General features: G+C 39.7%; 1 protein-coding gene across 2 annotated transcripts in view; it reads right to left on the bottom strand.

The window, feature by feature from the left end:
* Window positions 1–27,620, bottom strand: part of IQGAP2 (IQ motif containing GTPase activating protein 2) — a 321,912-nt gene that overhangs the window by 141,270 nt on the left and 153,022 nt on the right. For both annotated transcript variants that reach the window (XM_023196443.2, XM_023196444.2), the window contains exons 3-5: window positions 17,713–17,869; window positions 9,273–9,350; window positions 4,380–4,456 (exon numbers count right to left, since the gene is read on the bottom strand). In XM_023196443.2, the coding sequence (XP_023052211.2) occupies window positions 4,380–4,456; window positions 9,273–9,350; window positions 17,713–17,869 (312 nt within the window). The remainder of the gene's footprint in view (window positions 1–4,379; window positions 4,457–9,272; window positions 9,351–17,712; window positions 17,870–27,620) is intronic.

Genomic DNA, 27,620 nt, shown 5'->3' with positions numbered 1-27,620 from the left:
CAGAGCGAGACTCTGTCTCAAAAAAAAAAAAAAAAATTCCCGACCTCACATGATCTGTCTGCCTCAGCCTCCCAAAGTGCTGGGATTACAGGCATGAGCCACAACGCCTGGCCTATATTTGTTTATATATAGATATTTTTATACTATTTATACTACATGAAAGAATAAAGACCAGGAACTTTCAGTGAACTAAATAGTCCCAGAAAACAAAGGAAGTGCTCCAAGATAAAGAAGAACCAAGGAGCATAGGTGGTGACAGAAACACCGGGTAGAAAGAGAGTCTAGCACTGGTGGTCACATCCACTAACTAAGAGGAAGCAGGACTAGAAACATGATCTGAGATGATAAATCAGCCCCAAAGCCTAAGGATCACTGGATACAGTCAATCCCTTGTCTCCCAGGGGATGAAAAACTCTAGAAAGCCCAACTAATTTCAAAAAAAAAAAAAAAAAAAAATTTAAAAGGCATACATAAGCTTTTAATAATGTTAATGGATCAGGCCAATACATCATTATGACAGGACAATGGATTATACAATGCTGGTCAAGTGAGACTTAAGAAAGAAAATTATTTCAGGGTGATGGGGAAGTGGGGCAGGGGCGGGGACCAGATTGTAAATAAAAGCCTACCTGAAAGCCAGGTACTTAAATGCGGTCTGATTTAAAAAAAAAAAAAAAAAAAAAAAACGCACACAAGGAAAGTTTAACCTAATGCCTGTGGCCAGGGTCTGACTCACCATGTGAGAAGAACCCAAAGTTGCACCATGTTCTGACCCACAGGTGATCCATCCGAAACCCAGATCTGTAGTCATGGAAGGTCTGAAGGGGTATTCTTTTGTTTCTGGTGCCATGAAGATTATGTCAATTCTGGGTAGGTATCAAAATAACATAATAGCCTAGGACAACTCAACACTAGTTATAAATAATAAACAAAATGAGTGAAACTTGCAGTATGGGCCTTACAGAATAGCTTCCACTGTCTTAAGTTTGTAGTAACGTACCTGGGCATTCCACCTGCTCTTTAAGGTATCTGAAGTACTCAAAACATTAGTTCTACTAAATTATTTCAGTTCTTTCAAGGAATTCACTTGCATGACTGTTTAAACAAATAACAGTTGTTTAATATCATTTATTATAAATCTTTAATAAAGTGGGCACTAAACCACATGTCAAAAAAAGTTTCTTATCCTTGCATAAAAGGCCTCCAGATATTTTTAAAAAATTAGTATAGTAACTAGTTAGCAAGGCTCTCACTCTCAAACTGGTTCCTTTTCAAGGCAGAGGCTTTATAACATTCCAAAAGAAGCCACAAAAATAAAACATGCCATAGGTAGTATGCACTTTAAGTTCAAAGATATCGAAATAGTAACAGTGGTTTTTGACTTGGTGTTGACATAGTGGGTATTTTAGCTTTTTCTTTAACATTCTTCCAGAATTTTCCAATTTTTTCCACAATGAGCATACATTACTTTTGAAAAAAATGAGAAAAAGACAAACATTTTGTTAAAAAAAGAATGATGTGGCCGGGCGTGGTGGCTGATGCCTGTAATCCCGGCATGCTGGGAGGCTGAGGCAGGCAGACCACGAGCTCAAGAGATCAAGACCATCCTGGCCAACATGGTGAAACCCCGTCTCTGCTAAAAATACAAAAATTAGCTGCGCGTGGTAGTGCATGCCTGTAGTCCCAGCTACTCAGGAGGCTGAGGCAGGAGAATCACTTGAACCTAGGCGGTGGAGGTTGCAGCGAGCTGAGATGGCGCCACTGCACTCCAGCCTGGTGACAGAGTGAGACTCCATCTCAAAAAAAAAAAAAAAAAAAGATGCCATCCACCACTAACATGAGTCTGTCTACATTAGGTGATGCTTGAGAATTTCCCCCCTTTGCTGCTGTGGTAATGTTCTTGGAGCCTGTGAGAACACCAAGCTAAACTGACACATGGATTGGTGAGTGTTAGGACACGAGACTGGGATCAGAAATAAAACGAAAATGTGAGGGGCAGGCAGGAAAAGGGAAACACAGATACAAACAGGAAGCAAGGGTAAGCACCCAGGAGAAGTTAGGTTGTTAAGCCCAAATCAAGATGACAGGGAATAGGAGACAAGTTTGGTCAGGGCTAAGAGCTAACTTTTTTTTTAGATCAAGTCAGGTCCACGGGCTGGGGCAGGAAGAAGGGAGCGCCTGGCAAGCTTAACTTCCTAGAGGAAATTTCCTTGCTGGCTTCTGAGCTATAATCAGAATCTCTGACCTGCCTATTTACTCTACCAGGTAATAACAACTCTCAAATACAGCAGCGGTGCTGTATTTGCAGCCAGGATATAAAAGCTGAAGACATGTTAGTTCATTTCCACCATCACTTCTAACTATGCAGCAAGAGTATTTATTAAACCCACTGTATTTATTAGAGGATTGCTCCTCAGCTTCCAAATGTGTGTTGCACAATAAAACAGAATATCAGCCTCCTTTTGAGTGACTGACTGCATTTTAAGTCACAGCAGGAACAAGTTTTGGTGGAAAAAGCTTCAGATACACTTGGGACTTCTCGGTTCCATAGTGAGAGGCAGCTATACAATAATTTAGAACAAAGAAAAGTGAGGAGAATGCTATTTACTAAATAAATACTGCTCTTGAAGATAAAATATCCTACTTAAGATCAGATCTGGTGAATGACATGCCCCAAGAGGGATCCCCTCCAGGATGAGTAAAAGTAATGCAGATGTCTAGGATGAGTAACTAAAAAACACAGTCCTGGAAAATGTCACATCAATATTTGTATACAATTGGCAATAATAAACAAAAAGTTGTTTTTTCTTTGTTTACCAAGCTACTCAAGCCATTGTTAAAACCATGGCAAACACTCATGTAAGTCTAAGTGCAGCTCTATATAGCTCCTTTAGGAGAACCATGATATCACCAGAAAGGAACTTAGCATACCATTTGTTTATAAGTTCCTTAACATGAATGTCCCAGTTGTCTACTTCAGAAAATCAATTGAAACTTACACAAGATAGCCCATGAGCATGTGACAGAACTAGAGATTAGCACTATGATGCACACATATAGCAATGGCATTAACTAGTGGTGGCTGGCTTAGCAGGTCACAGACCCAGTACTAACTACAGTGTTAAGTGATCGTTCTAAGATCTGAAAAATATTTAATAAAGAACATTGGGCAACAGAGGTTGAAAATATTCCTCAACATAAGCACTTTTGCACAAGCAGCTTTTAGAAAACCTGTGGCACAATGATACTCTAGCCACATCTGAGAAGGCAGCATTGAAATAGGTTTGTTTTTATCGTCGTTTTCTTTTTTTAATCAGTTGTTCTAAGTTATTAGAATAAAAAAACCATAGCAAAGGCACCTACACTTGGTCTCTATTTCTAGCGACTGTCATCTTCCAAAGCAATCCCATAAGTACTGACTAGGGGAAAAAGTCAAATTACATGACATAATCAAATTTCTTCTCTAGAAAGCCAACACCACCATGAATTATTGTAGAAGCATTTTCCTTTGGAGAGGAAAAGAGCCAGGAAGAAGTCAACATAAACCTCTAGGCAGAGTACTCTGCCAGGAAAATGACTTCTAGTGATAAAAACACAAGGCAGATGTTCTAAAAGTAATTTAAAATGTAATCAGACATGAAGTCTTCCAAAACCATTACCTGTGTACACTCAAGACAATAGCCACAAACTGGATTTTTAGAATAATCTTTGTTACCATCTAAAAATCAAATTTCTGCCAGGCCAATAAGATAAAATGTAATTTGTGAACTAGCAGAATTTCAGCATCTTCAAAATTCAAGTTATTGAACAACTGCTTTAAAATAATGAATGTGTCTTGATTTGACTAATTTACACCAACTACTATGTTTCTTCTTTATCCTTAGGGTACAAATTCTATTGAACAAAAGATCAAAAGAAAGTATTCTTACCATTATATTTTCTTAATCTATAAGAATTGAACTAAATTATAATTTTAACTCATTAAACCAAAATTATAATGACTATTAAAGCTGCTCATTTGATATATCTGCATTATATTTGTAAACGAGGTCATAACTCAAGAATATAGTAGTATATTACAGTTGGATTTCTAGAAGTTTCAACCTAAATTCTCTCTTTATTATACTTAATGGTTTTCATTCATTTTCTGGTTTTCTAATTTGAGTTAGATTTAAAAATCAGAAAAACATTTTTCAAGTTCAAGGACTACTTATATGTGACCATTATTTTAATTTTGTGTTAGCAAATCCAAAACAATGGAATCTAATAAACAGTTCTTCAAACTATTAAAGTAACTTTAAAACCTCTTTTAAAATTGAAATTTTAGTTTTATTTAAATCTACTTCTTAGAGCGTCTTTTAGCCGCATTTTCCCCCTACCTCAGTGCGTGAATGCAATATATCATTCTTGGTATGTTTTTCCGATCATAGACATCTGTTGTTTCTGGATAAAATATCTGGAAAACAAAAGAAACAATGTTTATTATATGTTTTGCTTCTCACAAGTATTTTAACTTCCCAAAATGATCCTATTTTGATTGTCCTTGCTTTCCTATAATTATTTAAATATAGAGGAACCTCTCCGCCATTGCTTCATCTTGCTGTAGATAGACCAATCACAGTATCTGGACCCCTGCCTGACAGCACGCCTAAGAGTGGTCCACAGGAGGATAGTGGGGTCCCCAGCCAGCTACTCCAAGAAGGCTATGTCCACAGTGTTAGTGGCAGTGTTTCCTTTCACAGGCATGTGAGCACATGTGGGCTCTGCCTCCTGTAGCCTTCACACTCCTGACTTCCCAGAGGTCCCATGGGCCTGAGAAGGGTGTCCTTTTTATTAGCCACTTTATTGCATTGTTAAAATCTTGGCATATGTGCTCTGTACACATGTATACAGGCATATACAACACATACACATTTTAAGAAATCTGTTTAAAGTAATACATTTTCACCAAATAAAATCTGGAAAGTATATAAGGTGTGAAGGAAAAACACCTATGACCCCACCTCCCAGATTGTCACTATTAGCAATTTTGTCCCTATTTTTCTTCTGGTCTTTTTTTCTGTATGTCTCTGATTTTTTTAGGTTTATATATATGTGTGCATGTGAAAACAAAATTGTACTTAGTGTAAACCTGTTTAAAACACTTAACAGAACACAACTATTTCCCATCCCCTTCATTATTCTATAAGATTATTTTTAATAGATGTATATGATTCTTTCATATTTTTGAACCATAGCTTAGCCAGTTATCCATGGTTGAACATTTGTTTTGCTTCTAATTTTTCCCTATTATAAGCCACCACGATGAATATTTCTGTATTTTCTGAGCATCTGATTATTTTGGATAATCATCTAAACATGAAATTACTAGACTGAAAGGTCTGAACATCAAAGTTTTGAATACACCTTCACACTCTTTTTCTTCTTCTAAAATGTTTTATTTTAGGTTTGGGGTACTTGTGAAGGTTTGTTACATAGGTAAATGTGTGTCATGGGGGTTTATCATATATACTATTTCATACTCTTTTTCTTAAACTTGAAACTAACAGCCTGATAAGAAACAGATTTCAGGTCAGGTCCAGTGGCTCACGCCTGTAATCGCAGCACTTCGGGAGGCTGACGCGGGCGGATCACCTGAGATCAGGAGTTCAAAACCAGCCTAGCCAACATTAGCCAGGCATGGTGGTGCATGACTGTAATCCCAGCTACTTGGGAGGCTGAGGCAGGAGAATTGCTTGAACCCAGCAGGTGGAGGTTGCAGTGAGCCAAGCACGTGCCACTGCACTCCAGCCTGGATGACAAGAACAAAACTCCGTCTCACAACAAAATAAATGAACAAACATATCAACAACAGAAACAGATTTCAGAGTGAGGCACCAAATTTCTCTGTTCCTAAGAACACACAAAAAATAATTAAGCTTGAGGCTTTTAAAATTAAGATAATCATTTAGATATTATTTACTTTAAGTAAATATTTTATAAAAACTGACATCAAAAACTAAAATCATGTATCATATGGTAGCACTTGATACTCAAGTGCAATTTCCTGTCGGTCATTGAGAAAAGCTGAGAAAAGAAAGAAGCAAAGTTACTTGAGCTACAAAATGTATAATTACTAAGTACTTAAAGAAATGGCAGTAGCCTAAGAAATTTTAAAAGCCTTTCCACCTTTCCTTTAATGCATTTGCTACTAAAGTGTCAATGAGAAGAGGATCCCTAAATTCAGAAGAGTATTAGCTGGGCATGGTGGTGCTTTGGGAGGCAGAGGCAGGTAGATCACCTGAGCTCAGGAGTTCAAGACCAGACTGACCAACATGGTGAAACTCCCGTCTCTACTAAAAATTAAAAAAAAAAAAAAGGCTGGGCATGGTGGAGCACACCTATAGTCCCAGCTAGTCGGGTGGCCGAGGCAGGAGAATCACTTGAACCCAGGAGGCGAAGCTTGTAGTGAGCCGAGATGGCACCACTGCAGTACAGCCTGGGTGACAGAGCAAGACTCTGTCTCAAAAAACAAGAAAGAGTATTACCGCTTTAAAGTTCTCTATGTAAGCAGAGAACAACTACAATTGCCTCTTCCCTTTTCTTTAAACAAGAACCTTTTATATTTATATTTCTCCTGGAAAGCCATTATAAATGTCTTCCTTCAGCAAGGAGATGAGATCAATTTATCGTTCACCAGAATGTTTTATGCAGCATTGTATTTCCGGCACCTAGCATGATACTGAGCACAGAGTAAGCACTTAATATTGATAAATGAAAGGACACTAGTTAAATATGATACATCAAAGTCAACTTAGTATACAGTCTCTTGCCCCTGCAATGCAATATATCAATGACTTCATAATAAAAACCAACGTTAAAATAAAACCTGCTATATAACACCATTTGTCTGGCCCTAAATACACACAATTTGAAAAGGTTTACATCAGATCTATCAAATCTAATGAAATGATCTGAATTTGATGTTGCCTTATACAAAACAATTATTCAAATTCCTTTTTTATTAATCTGTTTATCACCCAGTCTCTAGTTAGTAGTTGCTAAATCACAATCCAGAAACATGAATTATGTATTACAGCCAGTTCCTAGAAGGAAACAGCATTTAACGTTCTGGGCATTTTAGGAGAAGATAAAATAGTTTGATTAAAAATGGCAGAACAAAATTTAAACATTGATCATTTCAAGATAAAATGAGACTGACCTAAAACAGATATGAGCATAATTATATTAAAAATGGGCATTAATAAATTACATTTAAGGAATCTTCTGTTTCTGTGGTGGTGGGTGTTTTTCATTGCACACCTGGTACAACAGAGGTCTTCATAAGCCAGTAGCTTATCCTCTTGACCTCCAGTGAGACCACTCCTAAATAATTTTTAAAAAATAGCTGTACAGGCCAGGCATGGTGGCTCATGCCTGTAATCCCAGCACTTTGGGAGGCTGAGGAGGGCAAATCACCTGAAGTCAGGAGTTCGAGACCAGCCTGGCCAACATGCGGAAACCCTGTCTCTACTAAAAATATAAAAAATAGCCAGGTGTGGTGGTGCCCACCTGTAACCCCACCTACTTGGGAGGCTGAGACAGGAGAATCACTTGAACCTGGGAGGCGGAGGTTGCAGTAAGCCAAGATTGCACCACCGCACCCCAGCTTAAGTGACAGAAGCGAGACTCTGTCTCAAAAAAATAAAAAAATAAAAAAAAATAAATTGTTGCACATACTAAGCAACACATAGGAGCAAGCTATTGACCCAGATGGGTCTCAAGAGCCAAATACAGAGTGGAAACAATGTGATTCAAAGGATACCTGCTATATGATTACACTTATATATTGTGCTCAAAATGCCAAAACTATAGAGACAGAGAACGTAGTAGTGGTTGCCAGGGAACAGGGCTGGGGGAGGGACGCAATCAGAAGGACCACTCTTCTTTCTGTGCGTCTGTGTCTTGATTGTGGTGGTGGTTACACAAATCTATTCATGGGATAAAACTGCACAGAATCACACATACAGGCACACACAAGCCCACTCACACAAACAATTGCATGTGAAATGGTGAAAATGGAAGAAGGTCTGTAGTCTAGTTTACATTAATACACCAACATCAATTTAACATGTACTGCAGTTAGATGTCACCAGCAGGGAAAAGCTGAATGAAGGATACACATAGAAGTACTATTTTTACAACTTCCTGTGATTCTATAATTATTTCAAAATAACAAGTTTAAAAAATAGTTCTACAATTTTTATCAAATGTAATTATTTCCTCATTTCCTTCACTTGCCTAATTCTCTCACAGACTTTAGGATGCCTGCTCTTCGAATTTAACAAGCACTGACTGTTTGCTGAGTAAATTATATTTAGGAGATCTATTTTAGGAGTAAGAGCTATAACCCCCTAGCCTTTACAAGTGATATAATGATTTATAATAATAATTTATAGGCTGGGCGTGGTAGCTCATCCCTGTAATCCCAGCACTTTTGGGATGCCGTGGCGGACAGATCGCTTGAGCTCAGGAGTCTGAGACCAGCCTGGCCGACATGGCAAAACCCTGTCTCTACAGAAACAAAAACAAAAACAAAAATTAGCTGGGCGTGGAACAGCTACTTGCCCGTGGTCCCAGCTACTAGGGAGGCTGAGGTGGGAGAATCACTTGAACATGAGAGATGGAGGTGGTAGTGAGCCAAGATTAAGTCACTGCAATCCAGACTGGGCGACAGAGCCAGACTCTGTCTTGAAATAATAACAACAATAATTTACAAAAAATAAATTTATAATAATTACAGTAATAAAATATATACTAATACAACGAGATTTCTTTCTTTCTTTTTTTTAAATAGAGACAGGGTTTTGCCATGTCGCCCAGGCTGGTCTCAAACTCCTGGCCTCAAGTGATTCTCTCACCTTAGCCTCCCAAAGTGCTGGGATTACAGGTATGAGCCACCACAACTGGCTGAGACTCAGAATCTTTATATATAAATAGCAATACAAGAAAGGGAGTTGGCTATTTTAGATAGCTCAACTATCTACCAGCTATAGCCTGTTCTGCCTTTATTTTGTATACACTTTTACCCGACTACTCTCAAACTGTGCACATCCCTCATTCTGAGTTCTTGCCATATGTTACTTTGGATAGGTCTTTCCATATTTTTTAGTCGTCACATTTCTCATTTCTACATTAACATAACCCAGTCTCCAAAGTCATTGCTCATAAAGAGGTGTTTGTGTACTACCTCTTTGCCTTTCCAGTTCAGGTTCCAGTGTGTGAAGGCTTACCTTGGGTAGACCAATAGACTCCATCGCTCTTAACCACTGGACAGTATTATCCGTGTGTCGAAAATGAAGGCCGGACTTCTAACGTGAGGATAGGAGGGAAAAAAGGAGAGAAGGAACCACACAAAAAGTGAGTCATTTGTAATAACTTTTTTCATGTACAGGATGCTTTTTAATTGTATTTCTCCTGGAACAGAATTATTAATGTTCACATAAAACAGAGACACACTAAAGGAGGCTAGACTGTATCTTGGCAACATCCCAACCATCTGTGATGAACCATGAATTTCCATAATTCACACAATTGAGGTAAGTTCTGAACTAGAATCTCCAAGACTGTTTCATGTCTAGCACATGCTTAAGGATGTTTTATGAGACACATGTACACAGGCGTGGGTGTGTACACACATACACACACATATGGTGTCCAGATTTTGACAACCATGGCTGAGAGGCCTAGCAACTTCAGAAAGAGACAGGATTTTTAGAAGACTAATTTTTTTTGTTCTAATCATGAATATAATATTTCTGCAGAAAACCTGGAAAATGTAGCAAAATACAAAGACAAAAACAATACATAAATCATCCTACAATTCAGAACTAATTTTAGTATCGATTCTTCTGATTTAACCCTGATCTTGGCCTTGTATATAAGAAGCAAACCTTCAGCAGAAATATTTAACAAGATCTTTTCCTACCCCTACAATAAAAATAGTTTTTGTGTATCTTCCATTTCTTCTTTACAGCCCTCATCAGATAGTCATTCCTTCTGCACAGTCTATAAATATAGCATTCTCGCCTGTATCTCATAAAAGTTTATCAGAAATGGACCATTAAGAACCAAAAAACACAATGATCTTGTGTTTTTCACTAGTTAAATGCATAGCACAATGTCATCTGTTTATTATACTTTTTAATAAATATACAAAACAATAACTATAGTGAGTTTTACCATATAACTAACATTCAGTAGTAGATAATCACATTCAGAAAGTTTGGCTCTTCCCACCTTCTGTTACCTTCCACTATCTAATAGTTTGTTATATAAAAAGTATTTTCATTGCTGTTAGAAATTATAGAGTATAAACAAATTAACATTTGACAAATGTTTATGCCTTTTTAATGGTGGCCACTATTTGTGATTGAACCATGTGTTCCAATCACTTCATGTAAATTATCCCTAATTTTCAAAACACCCTGAAAGGTAATTATCGTTCCTATTTTTTTTTCCAGTGTTCATAACAGCTTTATTTTAATAGACCCAGACTGGGAATGATGGAAATGTCCTTTAGTGGTTGAATAAGATTAAATAAACTCTGGTGCATTCACACAACGGAATAAATTCCTATTTTTTAAAGATGTGGAAAGATAGGCCAAAAAGATGATGTGATTTGCCTAAAGTCAAGTAGTTGTCAAGTGGCTGACGTGGGATTCAAGACTACATCCCTCCGGATCTGAAAACTTCCCTATGCTGACACTCTACCAGAGAAGAATGCAGGACCTAGATTGTTTGATTATTCTTTGGAAGGCAAAAATTAACTACTAATGAAGTAGGTAGAGGAAGGGAGAGTTGAAGGAAGGGAAGAAGGAAAAGGAATAAACAAAGTCCCGAGATTTGACAGGTCAGGCCATACTGTTTGAGTGTTTATAACTCAGCAAAACTTTGTTTATGCAAATAATTTTCAGACGAGGTCAATCTGTGACTATGGAAAAACAAGATAGAAACAATCCACAATCAAGTCTGAACCAAGACAGGTATGAGAACCCTCTGTGCCACAAAATAATGTCCCCCTCTTCCAACTGATATGAGCTACTCTGCTTTCTTTACTGATGACTATCTAAGTCCCTATTCAATCTTCCCACCCCTTGGATAAAAATTACCAAGACACCAAATTGATCCCACTTCCTGACAATACCCAAAAGAAAATGGGTTCTTGCTTCCCTAAATCCCTACTAGAATCACCCAGCACAAGACCAAATCTACTCATTTCTCTTCCCTGTGGCAATATGGGTATGCATTTTTCTTGCCCAACAAGTTAAATAAACCTAATCTTGTTTGACCACAGAGGGTTTCTGGTTTCCAAAACTGGTGGGCTCCAACAATCCCAAATTATATAACAAAGACACCCATGTATTTAGTGGTCTTGTTAGCAAAGTATCTCAGGAAAGATACAAATCTTTCTGAACCTTGGTTCCTGAGCCACAAAATGCTTCTTTGAGTTGCAGAGATTAAACTGAGAATATATGGAAGGTATTTAGTTGCAAAGTGCACCTAAGAATGCAGTAGATATTGGTTATTATAACTATTACACTACAAGATTAGGCTTGGAACTTTCATTTACATTTAAGGTCAGAAAAATGTTCAGTGCTTCATGTTAAGAGGCACTGAAGAAAAGGGTGGTTATCTTGGTCATATTTCTGCAGCAAATGAAATGACAGATTTCAAATCTTTCATCCTTTTAAACTACCTGAGAATGCTGACTTCAGAACCCTATGATTCATGTTTGCATACTTAAGAAACACACTTTGAGGCCGGGTGCGGTGGCTCAAGCCTGTAATCCCAGCACTTTGGGAGGCTGAGACGGGCGGATCACGAGGTCAGGAGATCGAGACCATCCTGGCTAACACAGTGAAACCCCGTCTCTACTAAAAATACAAAAAACTAGCCGGGCGAGGTGGTGGGTGCCTGTAGTCCCAGCTACTCCGGAGGCTGAGGCAGGAGAATGGCGTGAACCCGGGAGGCGGAGCTTGCAGTGAGCTGAGATCCGGCCACTCCACTCCAGCCCCGGAAACAGAGCAAGACTCCGTCTCAAAAAAAAAAAAAAAAAAGAAACACACTTTGGTTAGCGAATTGCAGCAATAACGTTGCCAATCTACTGAGTTTGCTTCACTTAAATGAAAATGGTCTTCTAAATAGGCTTGAAATAATCTCAGTCCACTATAATCATCTTTAACAAGTCTTTTCTTCCCACTCCAGTCCTGTATATTACTATTAGATGAGGTGACATGTCTACAGTCAGATTTAGCCAAGGGTTGCTGTTATCCATACACCTAATTTCTTTCAGGTATTGGACCAGGAAGTATATGCTGTTTTTCCACTGCTGAGCTATTACACCAGCAAACATGGTTCATCCAGTTTAAACTGCATAGATGAGGAATTACGTTGTCATCATTGGATGCTAACATCTTACGCACTGGAATCAAAGCATTTTAAAACCAGGAGGTACTTTAGAAACCAGTAACATTATCCAAATTTGCTTATTTTACAGATGAGGAAACTGAGGGCACAAGTCAGTAAGATGCTTGAGTTGACCTAACTAGTCAGGCTCAAGGTTAAGACTCCCTTGCAGAACCACATAATATTTGCACTTCAAGTCCAAATATTATGTTTATTTTACTGCTCAAGTACTTTAGAACAAACACTGCCTCCAACATTCATTAGATGCTTATGTCTATCAGGCACCATGCCAAGTGCCCTGCATGGATCATTTTGTGCCTCACAATATCTCTACAAAGGCAGATACTGTTGTTATTATGCTGAGGATCCCTTATCTGAAATGTTTGGCATTAGAAGTGTTTCAAGTTTCTGATTTTTACAAATTCTGGAATATTTGCATTAGACATACTGACTGAGCACCCTAATCCCAAAATCCAAAATCCAAAATGCTCCAAGGAGCATCTCCTTTGAGTGTCATGTCAATTGGAGCACCTTGGATTTTTGGATTAGGGATACTCAATCTGTATTCCCACTTCACAGGTGAGGAAACTGTGGCTCAGAGAGCCAAAGTTGATGGCGAAACTAGACTCTGAAGTATTTTGATTCTGCAGTTCACACTGCTAACCACTGTGTGCATGCCTTCCCTATCTAAGGCACACCTACCTATTTGACAAGAATTTATTATAAACCTACAATTATCAAGGTGCTCTTCAGAGTACTATCTTTGAACCTTGTCAGACTGAAACCTCCCCAAGGAAGGCCCTTCCGTCCACTCCTCTTTCTCTTGCCTGCCCCAGTCTGCCTGGGACCACTTTCTAATCTTTCAAGACCCCACCATGGAAACCTTCCTGGCCCTTCACCACCCAACAACCCATTTAGAATGGACAGGACTGCTCCCTCCTCCTTGGTCATCTCCCACTGTCCACCCAGTTGTCTTCTCATGACCCTCCACCCATTTCTATTTCCTTTTCAGGATCCACCCTTGGTTTTCCCTCTTGAAGTAGTTCATTTCTTGTCTGTGCAGGCCACTGCCACCTGGACTGAATTATCCCCTCCCTGGACTCTGTCCCCTCTCATCCTCTTTGTGGTTTGTTCTCTGTATAGCGGCAACTGATCTTTCTGAAGCACAAACTGCACCACATGGCATCACAAGGCTTCTGATTGCTGTCCCCTCAACGTAGCATGAAATCTCAGGTGCTCCATGGGGCCTGCATGGCTGTGCAATCTCATCTCTGCTCTTCCTGGCATCATCTTCCACCACCATCCCTTTCAACCACTCCACTATGGCCAAGCTCTTTTCCTCCTTGTGGCAAGTCTCTCACAAATGAGCTCCCTCTCTTTGTACAGTTCTTCCTGATGCCCACCCCTGAGTGCACACAGGTGACTTTCTTCTCACTCTTCCAACCTCAGAGTAAACTCCTCCTCAGAGAAGCCCATCTCCTGGCCGTTGCTATCTACCCATAACATTAGCTTTCGTGTCTTCCTTCAGATGCTTATCACAATTCACAGCTATAAATTCACTTAGTCCGCCTCCCCACCACCACGAAACCAAGCCCTTGCCTGCTTGGCTCACTATTCTGCCGTTAGTGCCTAGAATAGTGCCTGATATGCGATGGGTCTTGACAAGTGTTGTATGGATGAATGAATTCTACCCTATATGTATTTCTATTGTGGTACACCTTTATCTTCCTTCCCTACAATTGTATTGCAATTTGTTATATTAATGTTTATTCACTTATTAGAGCAGTGGTTCTCAACTCAAACCTTAGAAGCACAGAAGAAAAGAATCACCTGCAGGTGATTTATTAAGAGTACTGCTTCCTGGGTCAAGAGATTCTGCCTGACTCACTAGTCTGGGGTGGGACCCAGGAATCCAGTTTTTACACACACCCATTAGGTGGTTCTGCAGGAGGCTTGAGCACCATTCTTAGAGGAAGAGTGTCACACTCAGCATATTGAGTATGTACCAAATAAAGCACAGAAGGCAAGAAAAGGTATGGAATCCGTTGGCTTATGTGAAACTATTGTCATTCATTCCTTTATCCAACAGCTATTCCCCAAGTACCTACTATGGATCAGACTCTGCACCAGTAACTGGGTATGGGGCATCGAGGCACATACGGTGCCTGCCCGCTTTACAATACACTATGGCATGTGCAAGATAGACTGTGTCAGGAGCTGCAGAGCACATAGCATGGGCATGTAACTCAGACCTGGTGTGGACGGCAGAGGTGGCCATGGAAAAAATACTTATAACTGGAAAGTTGAAATCAAATACTCAGGACATCTTTCCAATCCTAAATTAATGAGGAACTAGGGTTGTACATAAGCTGGCAGACAAAGAGAATGAGGTAGCACAAAAGCTCCTGTCTGCCTAACTGATAGTCATCAAAGCTGCCAGTGCCAAGGCTGACATATTTTATGGCTACAGTCTAGGCAGACCCTGCAGCGAGAGCCCGAGTTCAATGAATTCATGGTTTCCAGATGCCATGAGGGGCTAGGGCTGGGTTATTGAGTGTTCCCTCGTGCTTCAACATCTTTGCCTTAGTCCCATGATTTAGCTCTCCTTGCAAAGGGCTATGTGATATGTTTCAGTCCTGAAGAATACAAGATCAGGAAGTTGAGTTACCTATTTGCTAATATTTATCTCCTTTCATTTTTGTATGAGAAATGAAAAGGCCCTAAAAATAAGATTTTATGATTACAAGGCAAATCACTCAAAGTTTCCATCAAGAACACTAGGCACTTTCATGGATTTAATAAGAAAAAAACAAACAAACCTCTTTCTGCAGTCAATTCACAGAGGGGTCCTTTCCATTCATCTTATGTTTTTTTCTTTTAACTCAGCAAGGAGGGGCTCCCACGCCACAGCTGGCCACGGTTCCCTCCTGCTGTGCCTCCCTCCTTCCTGCCCCTCTCCCAGCATCATCTCTGTGCCACCCGGCCTTCCAGGTGATGAGGCAGGGGTGGCCTCCCTCTTGTGATGTTTCACTTGGGCATGTATGTCATCACCTGCCTATGCCCCACAAGTATTTTATTCCATAACCAGAAATTGCAAATATTATTTCCCCTGTCCCCATCCTAAAGAGAAGTTGTTATTCATTTAAATAATAGGATCTCTGATGCCAGGAGGAGAAGGTACCTATTTAAGTTGCCATGAGGCAACTGCCCATGAGGGCCCCGAGCTGGTCTGGAAGGACACTCCTATATTCAAGGTATACAATATTCCAGGAAGAGAAAAGAACTGGCTCACACACTGCTCTGAGGCTCACTTCCATGAAGGGCCTGTCTTCCCAGCCAGATTCTCACAGTCCAAGAAAGCCAAAAGAAAATCTGTAATTCCCTTTCAGTCGAGCTGGAGCCTATCCCAACTACGCTTTAACTCTATCATCAAATCTACATACGTGTTGGTACTGACAGACCTAGATCTTGATTATAACCAAAATAAAAGCCATGAAAAAAAGACAAGATGTAGTCTAAAATGTGAACAAATATTTATGTTGTGAAGAGAGGATACAGATGGTCTTTTTCTGGGCTTCTCTGAATTTCTAAAAATATTTCTCAAAAAAATTTTCTAAACTTTAATTTTAGCTGGCTAAGTGATTGTTTTATTAAAGTCTTGTGGAAGGTTATATTGAGCTAGAACTCTGGAGTGAAACTTCACGAACACAAATTTACTTTAATAAATGTAAACGTTTTTATTTATAACATTATTCAAGGCAAAAACTTATTTATAACATTATTCAAGGCAAAAAAAAAATTTATAACATTATTCAATGCTCGGTTACCTTTTTGACTAGACTAGAAAAATAGACTCAAAATAAATTTGACAAGTAATCTTGTCTATTGTTAACCTTAAAGATTATTCAAACATTCTACCTGTATTTAATGTACATATTTAAAGAATATATTTTGCCTCAAGAAGTGAAGGGTACTATGAATCATGCAATAAATGGGAAATAATTCCTTTTCCAGCTATACTCAACATATAGCTGTAAGAGAAATAACTGTTCAGAATACTTGAAAATCTGCAGATAAAAAATATTGATATACAGAACTGAATGCATTAAACAACTAAAGATCAAGTTTCAAAGAAGCTTTAGAAATCTTGACCTGCAGCAGACAAGAGGTCACAAATTGCAGAACAGAACACCAGACATTTAAAAATTCTGTTTTGAGAATACATTGCTAATGGAGGAGCCTTCTAGGTTGGCGTTTGCTTTTTCCTTTTCCTTTTGAATATATAAGTTCAAATGTAAAAAAGTAGACAGAATAGTATAATGAACTCCTATGTAACCATCAATCAACTCAACAGTTATGAACTCATGGCCAGCTTATTATCATCTGTCTACCTTTCCCTCAATTATTTTGAAACAAATCCTAGATGTATCACTTTATCTTTAAATACTTTGATATGTATCTCTAAAAAATCGGGATTTCTATTACTATAAAATTGGTGTTTGATTTTGTTTTCTTCTCCTGCTTCCTCCAAATTTAAATAACAGTGCGGTTTTTATTGTTGAACTTTCTTCTTCTTCTTCTTGCTATTATTATCTTAGAAACAGGGGCTCACTCTCACCTAGGCTGGAGGGCAGTGGTGTGATCATAGCTTACTGCAGCCTTGAACTCCTGGGCTCAAGCAATCCTCCTACCTTGGCCTCCAAAAGTGTTGGGATTATGGGCAAGAGCCACCACACTCAGCTGTTGTGATGTTTCTAAAAGGGCTATGATAGATTTTTATTTTCTGATGTTTCCCTAATTAGTCCTGAAACAATTCTTAAAACTAGTTTACACAAAGTGGTTAGTCATATTTTGTTTTAAGCATCAAATGGAAAAGAACGCTTGGCTGATCATTCAACCTTCCTACTTGTTTTATCACATTGGCCCTAACTCTTTAGGGCCACAAGTTCAAGTGAAAAAAGGAGTGGTAGCATGCCCCCACTTTTACCTTTACTGGCACTAATAAAGTCAAAACTGACTTCCATGAAGGAATAATTGGGGGAGGCACTGGGAGGCCCCATAAGTCAGAAGTCTCTCAGCATCAGACCAGAAATAGAAACACTTTGTTTTTTAAAACTGCTGCTGCCTCAGGAATGCTATTAACAGGCTCCAAAGACATCCCCCAGCCCCCAAAATCCTTACAGAAACACTAAAACAAGGGAGAGGATATGAAATACCAAACTTTCACTTTTAGCTGAAAGCCAAAACCAATTAGATCTTGGTTACCTTATAACGTGTTTGTTCCACATCATAGATCTTTTTCTCTGATACCATTTTCGGGGCAAAGAACTTGGCTAACTTTGCAAGGTAAACTCCATTCCGGAGCCCTTCTTCCAGTTCAGTGGTTGGTGGCAATTCTTCAACTAAGCAAACTTCCATCCACCTAAAAAGATTAAAAAAATATTAAAGTGACTCCAGTTGGGTAACTTTCTGCAAATGAAGGCATTCAGCATTTCGCTGTGTGTGTTGGAGACAAAGGAAGCAGGATCTGAAACATCTTTAGGTGTCACTGGTGGAAAGGGAAGACTTTCTGGATGGAATGAGGATTTCGAACATGAGACGAACAGGGGGAATGAAAGCCCAGAAGCGCTGAGCTCACTCCCATGCCAGAGCTCATCAACTTCACCTTTATCTGAGCCTCTGCCAAGTTGCTTTTTGTGCCAAAGAAGGAAAAGGCCAAACCATTTTGTATGGGCGGAATTAGTCCTGCTGACATTAAAGAAAAAATAATTCCAAGTTTATGAGACTTCGGCAGAGGCAATTCTTTTAGGGGTTGTGCCTTGGGGAGTGCACAGTCCAAAGTACTATAAAATCTGCAGTTACCTCAGTCCAGGAATGACTACCAGGAAAGGTAGGAAGGCATGGAAAGGGGGCATCGGAATTAAGTAAACAGACAAAGCTTCTTTAAATAATACAGACTCCTTTTTCCAATACCAGGAACTTATGACAACACACTTATCTTTTTTGGGAAGATACCGTACTTAATGGGTTCTGAAAAAAATATTTTAGACAAAGATCAGATTAAACCTTAAGATGTTGTGCCAGTATTGTAGAAAAGAGAACACCAAGGTCATTACTGGCTCAAGGACTTACAGTGGAAGAGGAGATAGGCCAGTTCACATGTCACAGTGGTATGCTGAGGATCTGTCAGAGTTATGAGGATATTCCTTTCTCAAGTAATTATTACCTACTGGAAGATTCAAGATGCTGGTGTGCAGTTCTCAGCAGGGGAGCCCCCAGCCTCCCTGCCACTCAGCTATTGATCTACAAATCCAACTATTAGCGTGAGCACTATATCTATATAGACAGTCTCCTTAGAGGATCACTAACACAATAGCCACTGGTCCTGCCAACACGTGAAACACAGTAGAGCACCGTGCCCCAATATTAACAACTGATCCCAACCCAAGCTGCCAACACTTAATATGTCTGAACCACTTGTAGCTCTGAATAACAATTTTTAGAAGTTCAACAAGCCCCTAATAAGTGGTTATTGCTGACCACGTATGAGGCATTATAGAATTGGAATCCAGTAGTCCCCCATTATCCAAGGTTTCACTTTCTGCAGTTTTAGTTACTTGAGGTCAACTAGGTCTGAAAATATTATATGGAAAGTTCCAAGAATACAAAATTCATGAGTTTTAAATTGCATACCATTCTGAGTAGTGTGATGAAATCTCATGCTGTCCCACTCCCATCCCTTCCTCATCACAAGAAGGGTAAGTGCAGTACAATAAGATATTTGGAGACAGAGTCCACATTCACAGAACTTTTATCATAATATATTGTTACAATTGTTATAATTGTTCTGTTTTATTATTAGTTACTGTTGTTAATCTCTTTCTATGCCTACTTTATAAATTAAACCTGAGCATAGGTATGTATCTATATGCAAAAACACTATATTCAAAGTTTGGTGCTATCTTCAGTCTCAGGCATCCACTGAGGGTCTTTGAACATATTTCCAATGGATGGGAAGGGAATAGTGTATATGATAAAAATATAAACATAAGCCTTGCCTTCAAAGAGCATTCAATATACTTGAGAAGGCCACACAATTCTAAGGAAAAGCCAGAGAACCATTTGACAGGCTATGATGTGCAATGCTACATGGTAGGATATAATCAGAAAAAGTTTGGGAGTAAAGGGGAATCATTGGGTTATCACTGCAGCAATCAAGGAAAACATTAAAAAGGTGGTAGAAGCTGGACTTGGCGTCGAAGAATAGAGTACAGTAAGTCCTCACCTACCTGGAAACTATGAATTTAAGCAAAATAATATATAACAAAATTAATCTTCCCATAGGCGAATTTCTACAAGCAAGTTACACTGGGCGCTATGGCTCATGCCTGTAATTCCAGCACTTTGGGAGGGTGAGGTGGGAGGATTGCTTGAGGCTAGGAGTTTGAACCAGGCTAGGCAGCACAGTGAGACCCTGGCTCTCTTGGAAAAAAAAAAAAAAAAAAAAAAAAAAAAAAACAGCCACGCATGGTGGTTCACACCATGTGATCCCAGTTACTCAGGGGGTTGAGGTCGGGGGATTGCTTGAGACCAGGAGTTTGAGGCTGCAGTAAGTCATAGTCAGGCCACAGCATTCCAGCCTGGGCAACAGTGCAAGCCTCTGTCTCTAAAAAATAATTAAGTTCCTATTGCATATTTCTGGCCACAAAAACATCACCAAACTTCTAAATAAAGACCAAAACACCTCGATGTTAAACACTGAAATAAATGTGAGCTATACAAACAATTAAGAAAGATTAACATAAACTTTTTAGTATAACGAAGAGACTGGAAAAACACAGAAAGTAAGATAATTCTTCACCCTCTTATTCCAGTTCAGGGTCTTGTGTGGCCAGCGCCTATCCCAGCAGCTCAGGGGTGGGGGGGTGAGGGGCACTAACCCTGGACAGGATGCATTCCCACTGGAGGACACACTCACACCCCCACCACACTCACTCAGTGGGGACATGTAGCCACATCAGTTAACCTAACACGCACATCTAACGAGTGCCCAGAGAAAACCCACGCGGACCTGGGGAGACCACACGAACTCCACAGTGGCCCCTTCTTTTTCTTCATCAACATTATGAGGAAATGACATAGAATGAAACGACATTATTGGAGGACCTGCTGTAGTTGGAAAGGCAGGGAGAGAACCGGAAGCTGGGGAGAACAGAAACTAAAGGCATAAAAGAAACCTGGCTGACTCACGAAGAAAACCCAGGGAAGACAGTGGGCCTTTGGGGCTCACAGGGAGAAAAGAGCAATGAAGCTGGGCCTTCACCGTGAAGCTAGGCTCTGGAAGGTCTAGCACACAAGGACAGGTGTTGACATCTGTAGCCACAGGAAGCAGGGAGCTCCTGGCAGCCTCAAAGAAGAGGAGTGATGTGCCGACAGTGGTAATTAGAGAAAATTCATCTAGTATAATGGATGCCTCAGAGACCAAGTCCTCTGTCAGGCCTTTCCCATTGTGAGGTGTTGAGGGACGGGATCAGCCAGGAAGAAATGGGAAGGAAGACAACCAAGAGACATTTCCAGGAAACAGTAAGAGGACTTGGTGACATCTCAGAAAAGGGAGTTGAAAAACAGAGATTACTAGCCAGGGAGAGGCATGTGGTTGAAGGGAGGGTTCTGCACCAGGAGTCAGTCACATAGTGGTGATGTGACTGTAAGCAAGTCCCCTCACCTCTGTGAGCCTCAGTTTCTCTCCTCTGCTAAAGGAGGGGTGTTGGTGATGAGAAGAATTTGTTGATAAAGTCCTTGCCAGCTCTAACATTCTAAGGGGCTGTGAAACTGGAAGAACAAGGAACAGGTAAGATATGATGATGATGAACTTCCTTTTCACATATCACGCATATCATTCACATATCATTTGAGCCTTGCATCAAATAAACTGAAGTAGGAATACCACGGACTTGCTAAATTTTGAAAAGAAGAAATAAATAATAATGCTGCCTTAAAAAAAAAAAAAATGTGGCCAAGTTAAGAGCCACTGCTCTAGACCAAGTTTCTAAGTTAAATAAACTAATTAGGGTATTAGGTGATTTCACGGTAAAACACAATCTGTTTTCAAATAATTACATTTTCAAATAATTATCTTGGAAAAATGCAAGAAATCATTTTATACACAAAAATATATGAATGTTTTATAACAACCTGATAATTGGGTATATGTGTGAGGGGTAAGGTTGGGGGTAAACTGACAATTGGTAGCAAGAGTAGGAGGAGATAAGCTGACAATTGGGAGCAAGGGGCAGGATGCAAAAATAAAAGCTCTGAAGTATGATATTTTAGAGTTGGGCTTGTTTTTGAAAAGAGCTAATCACATTTTTGTCTGTATTAGAATATATGTGCAGTTGGTTTAAAACACTGATACCAGGCCGGGCATGGTGGCTCATGCCTGTAATCCCAACACTTTGGGAGGCTGAGAGGGGCGGATCACTTGAGGTCAGGAGTTCGAGACCACCCTGGCCAACATGGCAAAACTCTATCTCTACTAAAGACAAAAATTAGTTGGGCATAGTAATGGGTGCCTGTAGTCCCAGCTACTCGGGAGGCTGAGGCAGGAGAATTGCTTGAATCTGAGAGGCGGAGGTTGCAGTGAGCCGAGATCGCACCACTGCACTCCAGCCTGGGCGACAGAGACTCTGTCACAAAAAAAATTAAGAAAAAAAATAATAAAACATTGATAGCAAAAACTTAGGTTAGCTACAACCTGTTTAAAATATAGCCATGGCTAATTCTTATGACATTATGAACTGCTCAAAGGCAAAGGCCATTTCTTCTTTCTCTTTATGATCCCTTTGTGCCTGGCAATCTGTTTACACAAAGCAAGTACTTAACATGGTTATGAAAGATTCTGACTGCTAAAAAGAAAGTTTTCCAAGAATCACAGTTACATCATAAAATATTTTAAGATATTGCCAAAGATTTACGAAGTGTTGCTTTTTTTAACATTAGGCATCAATGGAGATACCTCTTCTTCTCTGCCTTGAAAGTCAAAAGATGATGCTACTATTATCAATGACAGCTAGTAGTTATTGAGTACGATCTTGTGCCAAAATCTGGACTTGATACTTTATGGGGATTATCATGGAATCTTCTCATGATCACTCCATAAGGAAGAGGTGCTATCGGGATCACCATTTGCTGATGATTTTCCGGTGTTGTTCTCAGATTCTGTTGATGTTCTGACATGATATCTGAGGTTTTCCAAAGCTCAGAAAAGGCTAAGGCCACCCAGCTCAATAAGTTGACAGGGGCCAGCCTCTGCTCCTCTAATTCCAACTTTTAATTTCTCACAACTCACCAAACTGAATCCTCCAGTCTAGGCCTAGCGTAAAACAAAAGTGGTAACAAAATACTCCAGGACTACTTTCAGAGTAGCGGTCAGAGTTCCACAGCTTGGAGACATAGATGTTGTCACTGTTTCAGTATTAGGTCAGAGGATAGTATATTCACTGTCAGGGTTGAGTAGATTCCTGGGGCTTTGTTTGTTCTCTCAGAACTCCCTCTGTCACCTACCTTGCAACAGGCACAGTAAATGGTCCAGGTTTCCCCTTGTAGTGCTGTAGCAGGGCAGAGGCAGGATATAGGAAACTTAGAGCCTATTCAAATGCAGTCACCTCCTCAGGAAGGCCCACAGGCCTAGAATTCTCAAAGATCCTTCCAATAAAATACAATTCGGAAACTCCTATCAATCATCAGCCCGTATATGAGCAACAAACAAGACTATTCTTCTAGGACAGGTGACAGACTCTGCTGACAGAATAACCAGTCAGACTGGGTACTTAACATTGCTCTAAAGGTATTAAAATCCCTCACAATGAAGCAGGAGCCATGATATGCAACTTCCAAACTTGTGCACAGTCAAATCTTGGTCTCTTTGGATTGACGTCACCTGGCGCATGCCCAGTTGGTCTGCACCTTCCCGGGCGCCGGCAGGAAGAGTTGGGGGTGGGGATGAAGAACCCGGAAGTGCACCATCTTGCCTCCGTTCGTCCAAACAATCATGTGGGCTGACTAGCCTTTAGATCGATTTTTTAGTATAAGGAAAAAACTTCAAGCACAGATAGCGATATAGGAGTTAAGAAGAAATCACTCAGGCAGATAGCAAGGGTATGGGAGTCCTTGGTAAAGTTTTTCTTTTTAATGAAAAGCCGCCACAAATCATTTTCTAACAAACAGCAGCCTGCAAGTTGGGAGCTTGCACAGGTGAATGCCGGCAAGAACTAAGGATTAGACATGTTCAAGATGGCGGCTCCACTTTCCCTTCTCTGTCAGCCACGTGTGCTGTAAAGGAGCAGACAAGATGGCCCCATCAACTGGAAAGCCCATTTGCATAAGAAGATTAGGGTGGGGAAACAAGCCTTCCCCATACACTATGTAAACATCATACCTGATTGAACCAATCTATGAGCTCTATGTAAATCAGACACTGGCTCTTGAAACCCTACTATGAAACTCGGCGCATTCACCACCAGCAGGTCCTTTCTGCTGGGAGACCCCTTCCTCTGCAGAGGAAGCTGTTTCTCTTCCTCTTCTCTTCTACCTATTAAACCTCTGCTCCTAAACTCCTTGTGTATGTGTCCTAAATTTTCCTGGCATGTGACAGACAACGAACCCCAGGGTATATACCTCAGACAACGGTAGCTGCTTCAATACCAAATTGTTCAACTAAGAGTAGTTGCTGGTCAGAGTCTGCATGCGTAGGCCCACGGCACCTGTGAGAGGCCAAGTGACAGCATTGTAACCACAGAAGGTGTGGGGAAATGAGTGTGAGGGGTGCACCACTCTAAGGTGGCTCAGGAAAACCTCCCATGGATAAGCCTCTTCTCTCTCCTCCCTGTCTGCTGGCTGGAGAAGGTAGAATAACTTCCATCAGTCAGGGTTCCTGAATAATTGTGTGGCAAAGAACCCCTTGTTTTCAAGGTCATTCTTATTGGTTTAAAAAAAAAAAAGCAGCAGCAGCTCTTGTGTCTCCTCACCCCCACCCTACACTACTGAACCTTACAGGAGCAGGTTGCTATCGCCATTGCCAACCTCAGTTTCAGGGGCTTGCTGATCTGTTACATGAACAAGTGAGTGGTACCTGGCCACACCAATACAAGTTTTAAGTGTGACTTGTATGGTATGTTGGGGTCAAACTTCCTATAACAATTACAACAGAGGGACAACTGGCCTGATGTTCCGGAAGTCTGGCTCTGTGATCACCAGCTATATGCACTGGAACAGGTCGCTTAATACTCTTGAGTATTCAAGTGTTAGTCCATAAATCTAAAATTATAATGGAATTCAATATAACTGTGTAATTATGTAATATGACTGTGTGTGGCTTAACATCTTTATTGAGATATAATCCACACATCATACACTCACCCATTTAACACGTGGAATGCAATGGTTTTTAGTATATTCACTGGGTTGAAAGACCATCATCATCATCAATTTTAGAACATCTTCCTTACACCAAAAAAGAAACCTTATATCCATAAACAGTGACTCTCCATTTACCCCCAAGCCCCTAACCCACTAATCTACTGTCTTTAGATTTGCCTATTCTGAACATTTCCTGTAAATGTAAATAGACTCATACAATATGTGGCCTTTTGTGACCTTTCACTTAGCATAATGTTTTCAAGGTTTATCCATGTTCATCTGGACTTCATATTTTTTTCTTGAATAATATTTCATTGTATGGATAGATCACATTTATTTATTTATTCATCAGTTTTTGGACATGTTATTCCCCCCCCCCCCAACTTGTTGACTATTGTGAATGATACTGCTATAAACACTTGTGAACTAGTTTTTGCATTGATGTATGTTCTCATTTCCCTTGGGTATATACCCAAGACTAGAATTGCTGGGTCATATGGTAACTCTATGTTTAATCTTTTTAGGACTTCCAGACTGTTTTCCAAAACAGCTGTACCATTTCCCCTTCCCACCAGCAGTGTATGAGGATTTCAATTTCTTCACATCCTTGCCAATACTCTTCTGTCATTTTCATTACAGCCATCCTAATGGATGCAAAGTGGCATCTCATTATGGTTTTGATTTTCATTTCCCTGATGGCTAATGATATTCAGCTTCCTTTTATATGCATATAGCCCATTTATATACTTTTGGAGAAATGTCTTCAAATCTATCGCTCATGTTTTAGTTGAATTATTTGTCTTCTTATTTTTGAGTTATAAGAGTTCCTTGCATATTCAGTATACAAGATTCTTATTTGATATATAATTTGAAAGCATTTCCTCCATTCTGTGGGCTGTCTTTTCACTTTCTTAATGGTGTTATTTGAAGCAAAAATGTTTTTATTTTGATGAAGTCTCATTCATCTATTTCTTCTTTTGTTGTTTATATTTTTGGTGTTTTATATGTTACATATTTATGCCTATGTTTTCTTCTCTTTTATCTCTTAGTTTAGGTCTTTGATCCATTTTGAACTACTTTTTGTATATGGTGTAAGGTGAGAGTCTAACTTCATTCTTTTGCATGTGGCTACCCAGTTGTCCCAGCACCACTTATTGAAAAGACTACCTGATGAGTTAATGGGTGCAGCACACCAACATGGCACATGTATACATATGTAACAAACCTGCACGTTGTGCACATGTACCCTAGAACTTTAAAAAAAAAAAAAAAAGGCTACCTTTGTTGAACTGTCTTGGCACCTTTACTGAAAATTAACTGACTGTACAAGTGAGACTGTACATTTCTGAACTCTCAATTCTAGTCCAATCTATATGTCTATGACTTATGTACAGATAGTACATAAAGTGTGCATTCATAAAATCAAGTTAGAGATACTTCATGTGTCTTCAAGAGCCTGTCTTCAAATTTGGCCTAAAAGTCTACAGAAATGAAAACCAGAATACTCCCCCTTCCTCCCTAACACTGTCCTTACATTCACTGCTTCTTCCCCATTCCTTCTATTGACTAGTTTAATTGGCCCACAACCCCAATATGTGAACGTCTTGCCCCAAAGCAAAAGTTGAAGCTATTTCTTATGAGCAACTTAAGGGTTGCTAGAGAACCTCATCTTCCTTTTTAGGGTGGGACTACTTGTGGAAGAAGGGGAGGGAAAGGAAAAATCTTTCAAATTTTAGGGCAAGAAGAAAAATTCTGTCTTGTGGGAGACAAAAAAAAAAAAAAAAGAAAAAGGAAAAAAAGAAACCACCCCACAAAAATCCTGGAACAAACAATCCTTTCTTTTATACTACTTTGTGCCTTGCAGAACATATGAAAGTTGTTTTGTGGAAGCATTTGCTATCTGAGTGGTTATTCAGGAAATCACCAACTATAAATCTTGGTCTGTATCATACAGTGCTGTATGGAATAAGTATCCTGACGGTAGAACTGCTGGCCAAGAACAGAAAAGTGTGTTTTATCTGCACAAATCCTGTTTTAATGCAGTACCCTGTTCTACGAACTTGCAAGTATCACAAGTCAATTTTTCCCCTAATATTTTAAAAATCAGCATATAAGACATATTCTAAAAGAATATAAGAATATGTGGCCTTTGTTTTTATGTATAGCATAGTTGGCCATTTTTCACCTTCTGTGTCAACAGGCAGTAAAAGCATCAGAAGGACTAAGTTAAGTTCTCATGGCAAAACTTTTCATCAGCTGGAGGCCAGTGCAAAACTGCCACCATGATTCCATTAGCCTTATTAGCCCGGGGGATGTGGCTGTAGGAACCTACCCTGCAAAACTGAGGTGTGCATCTATGGGCCCCCATCCTTCTCTCATACAAAAGTTACTTGGTTCACTCTAAGAAAGTGACATGAAAGGCTAATTTTTTTCTTTAGTAAAATTTTTGCTTTGCTTTAAGAATGCTATTTTCCTTAAAACGCAGGCATATGACTTCAAGATCTAGTAGGAGTGGAGGAGACTTCAGAGGACTTATGTCTCACTCTTCTCTTTCAGGGGGAGATGATATAGTATAATCTGTTGAGTTTGGCAAGCTTCCCCAAACTGTGTAGCAATGAACGTTGACTCAGATGCTAAGAGAGACTGTTGCTAGAAATATGGACATGAAAGGTGATTCTAGTGAGATTTTAGACAGAAATGAGAAAGTATTGTTGGACACTGAAGAAAAGGCAATCCTTGTTACAAAATGGCCAAGA

Source organism: Piliocolobus tephrosceles, chromosome 4 (assembly GCF_002776525.5).
Source record: "Piliocolobus tephrosceles isolate RC106 chromosome 4, ASM277652v3, whole genome shotgun sequence".
In the NCBI taxonomy this organism is placed as follows: domain Eukaryota; kingdom Metazoa; phylum Chordata; class Mammalia; order Primates; family Cercopithecidae; genus Piliocolobus; species Piliocolobus tephrosceles.
The sequence above is the reverse complement of the archived record's forward strand: the minus strand, read 5'-3'. Positions and strand labels throughout refer to the sequence as shown.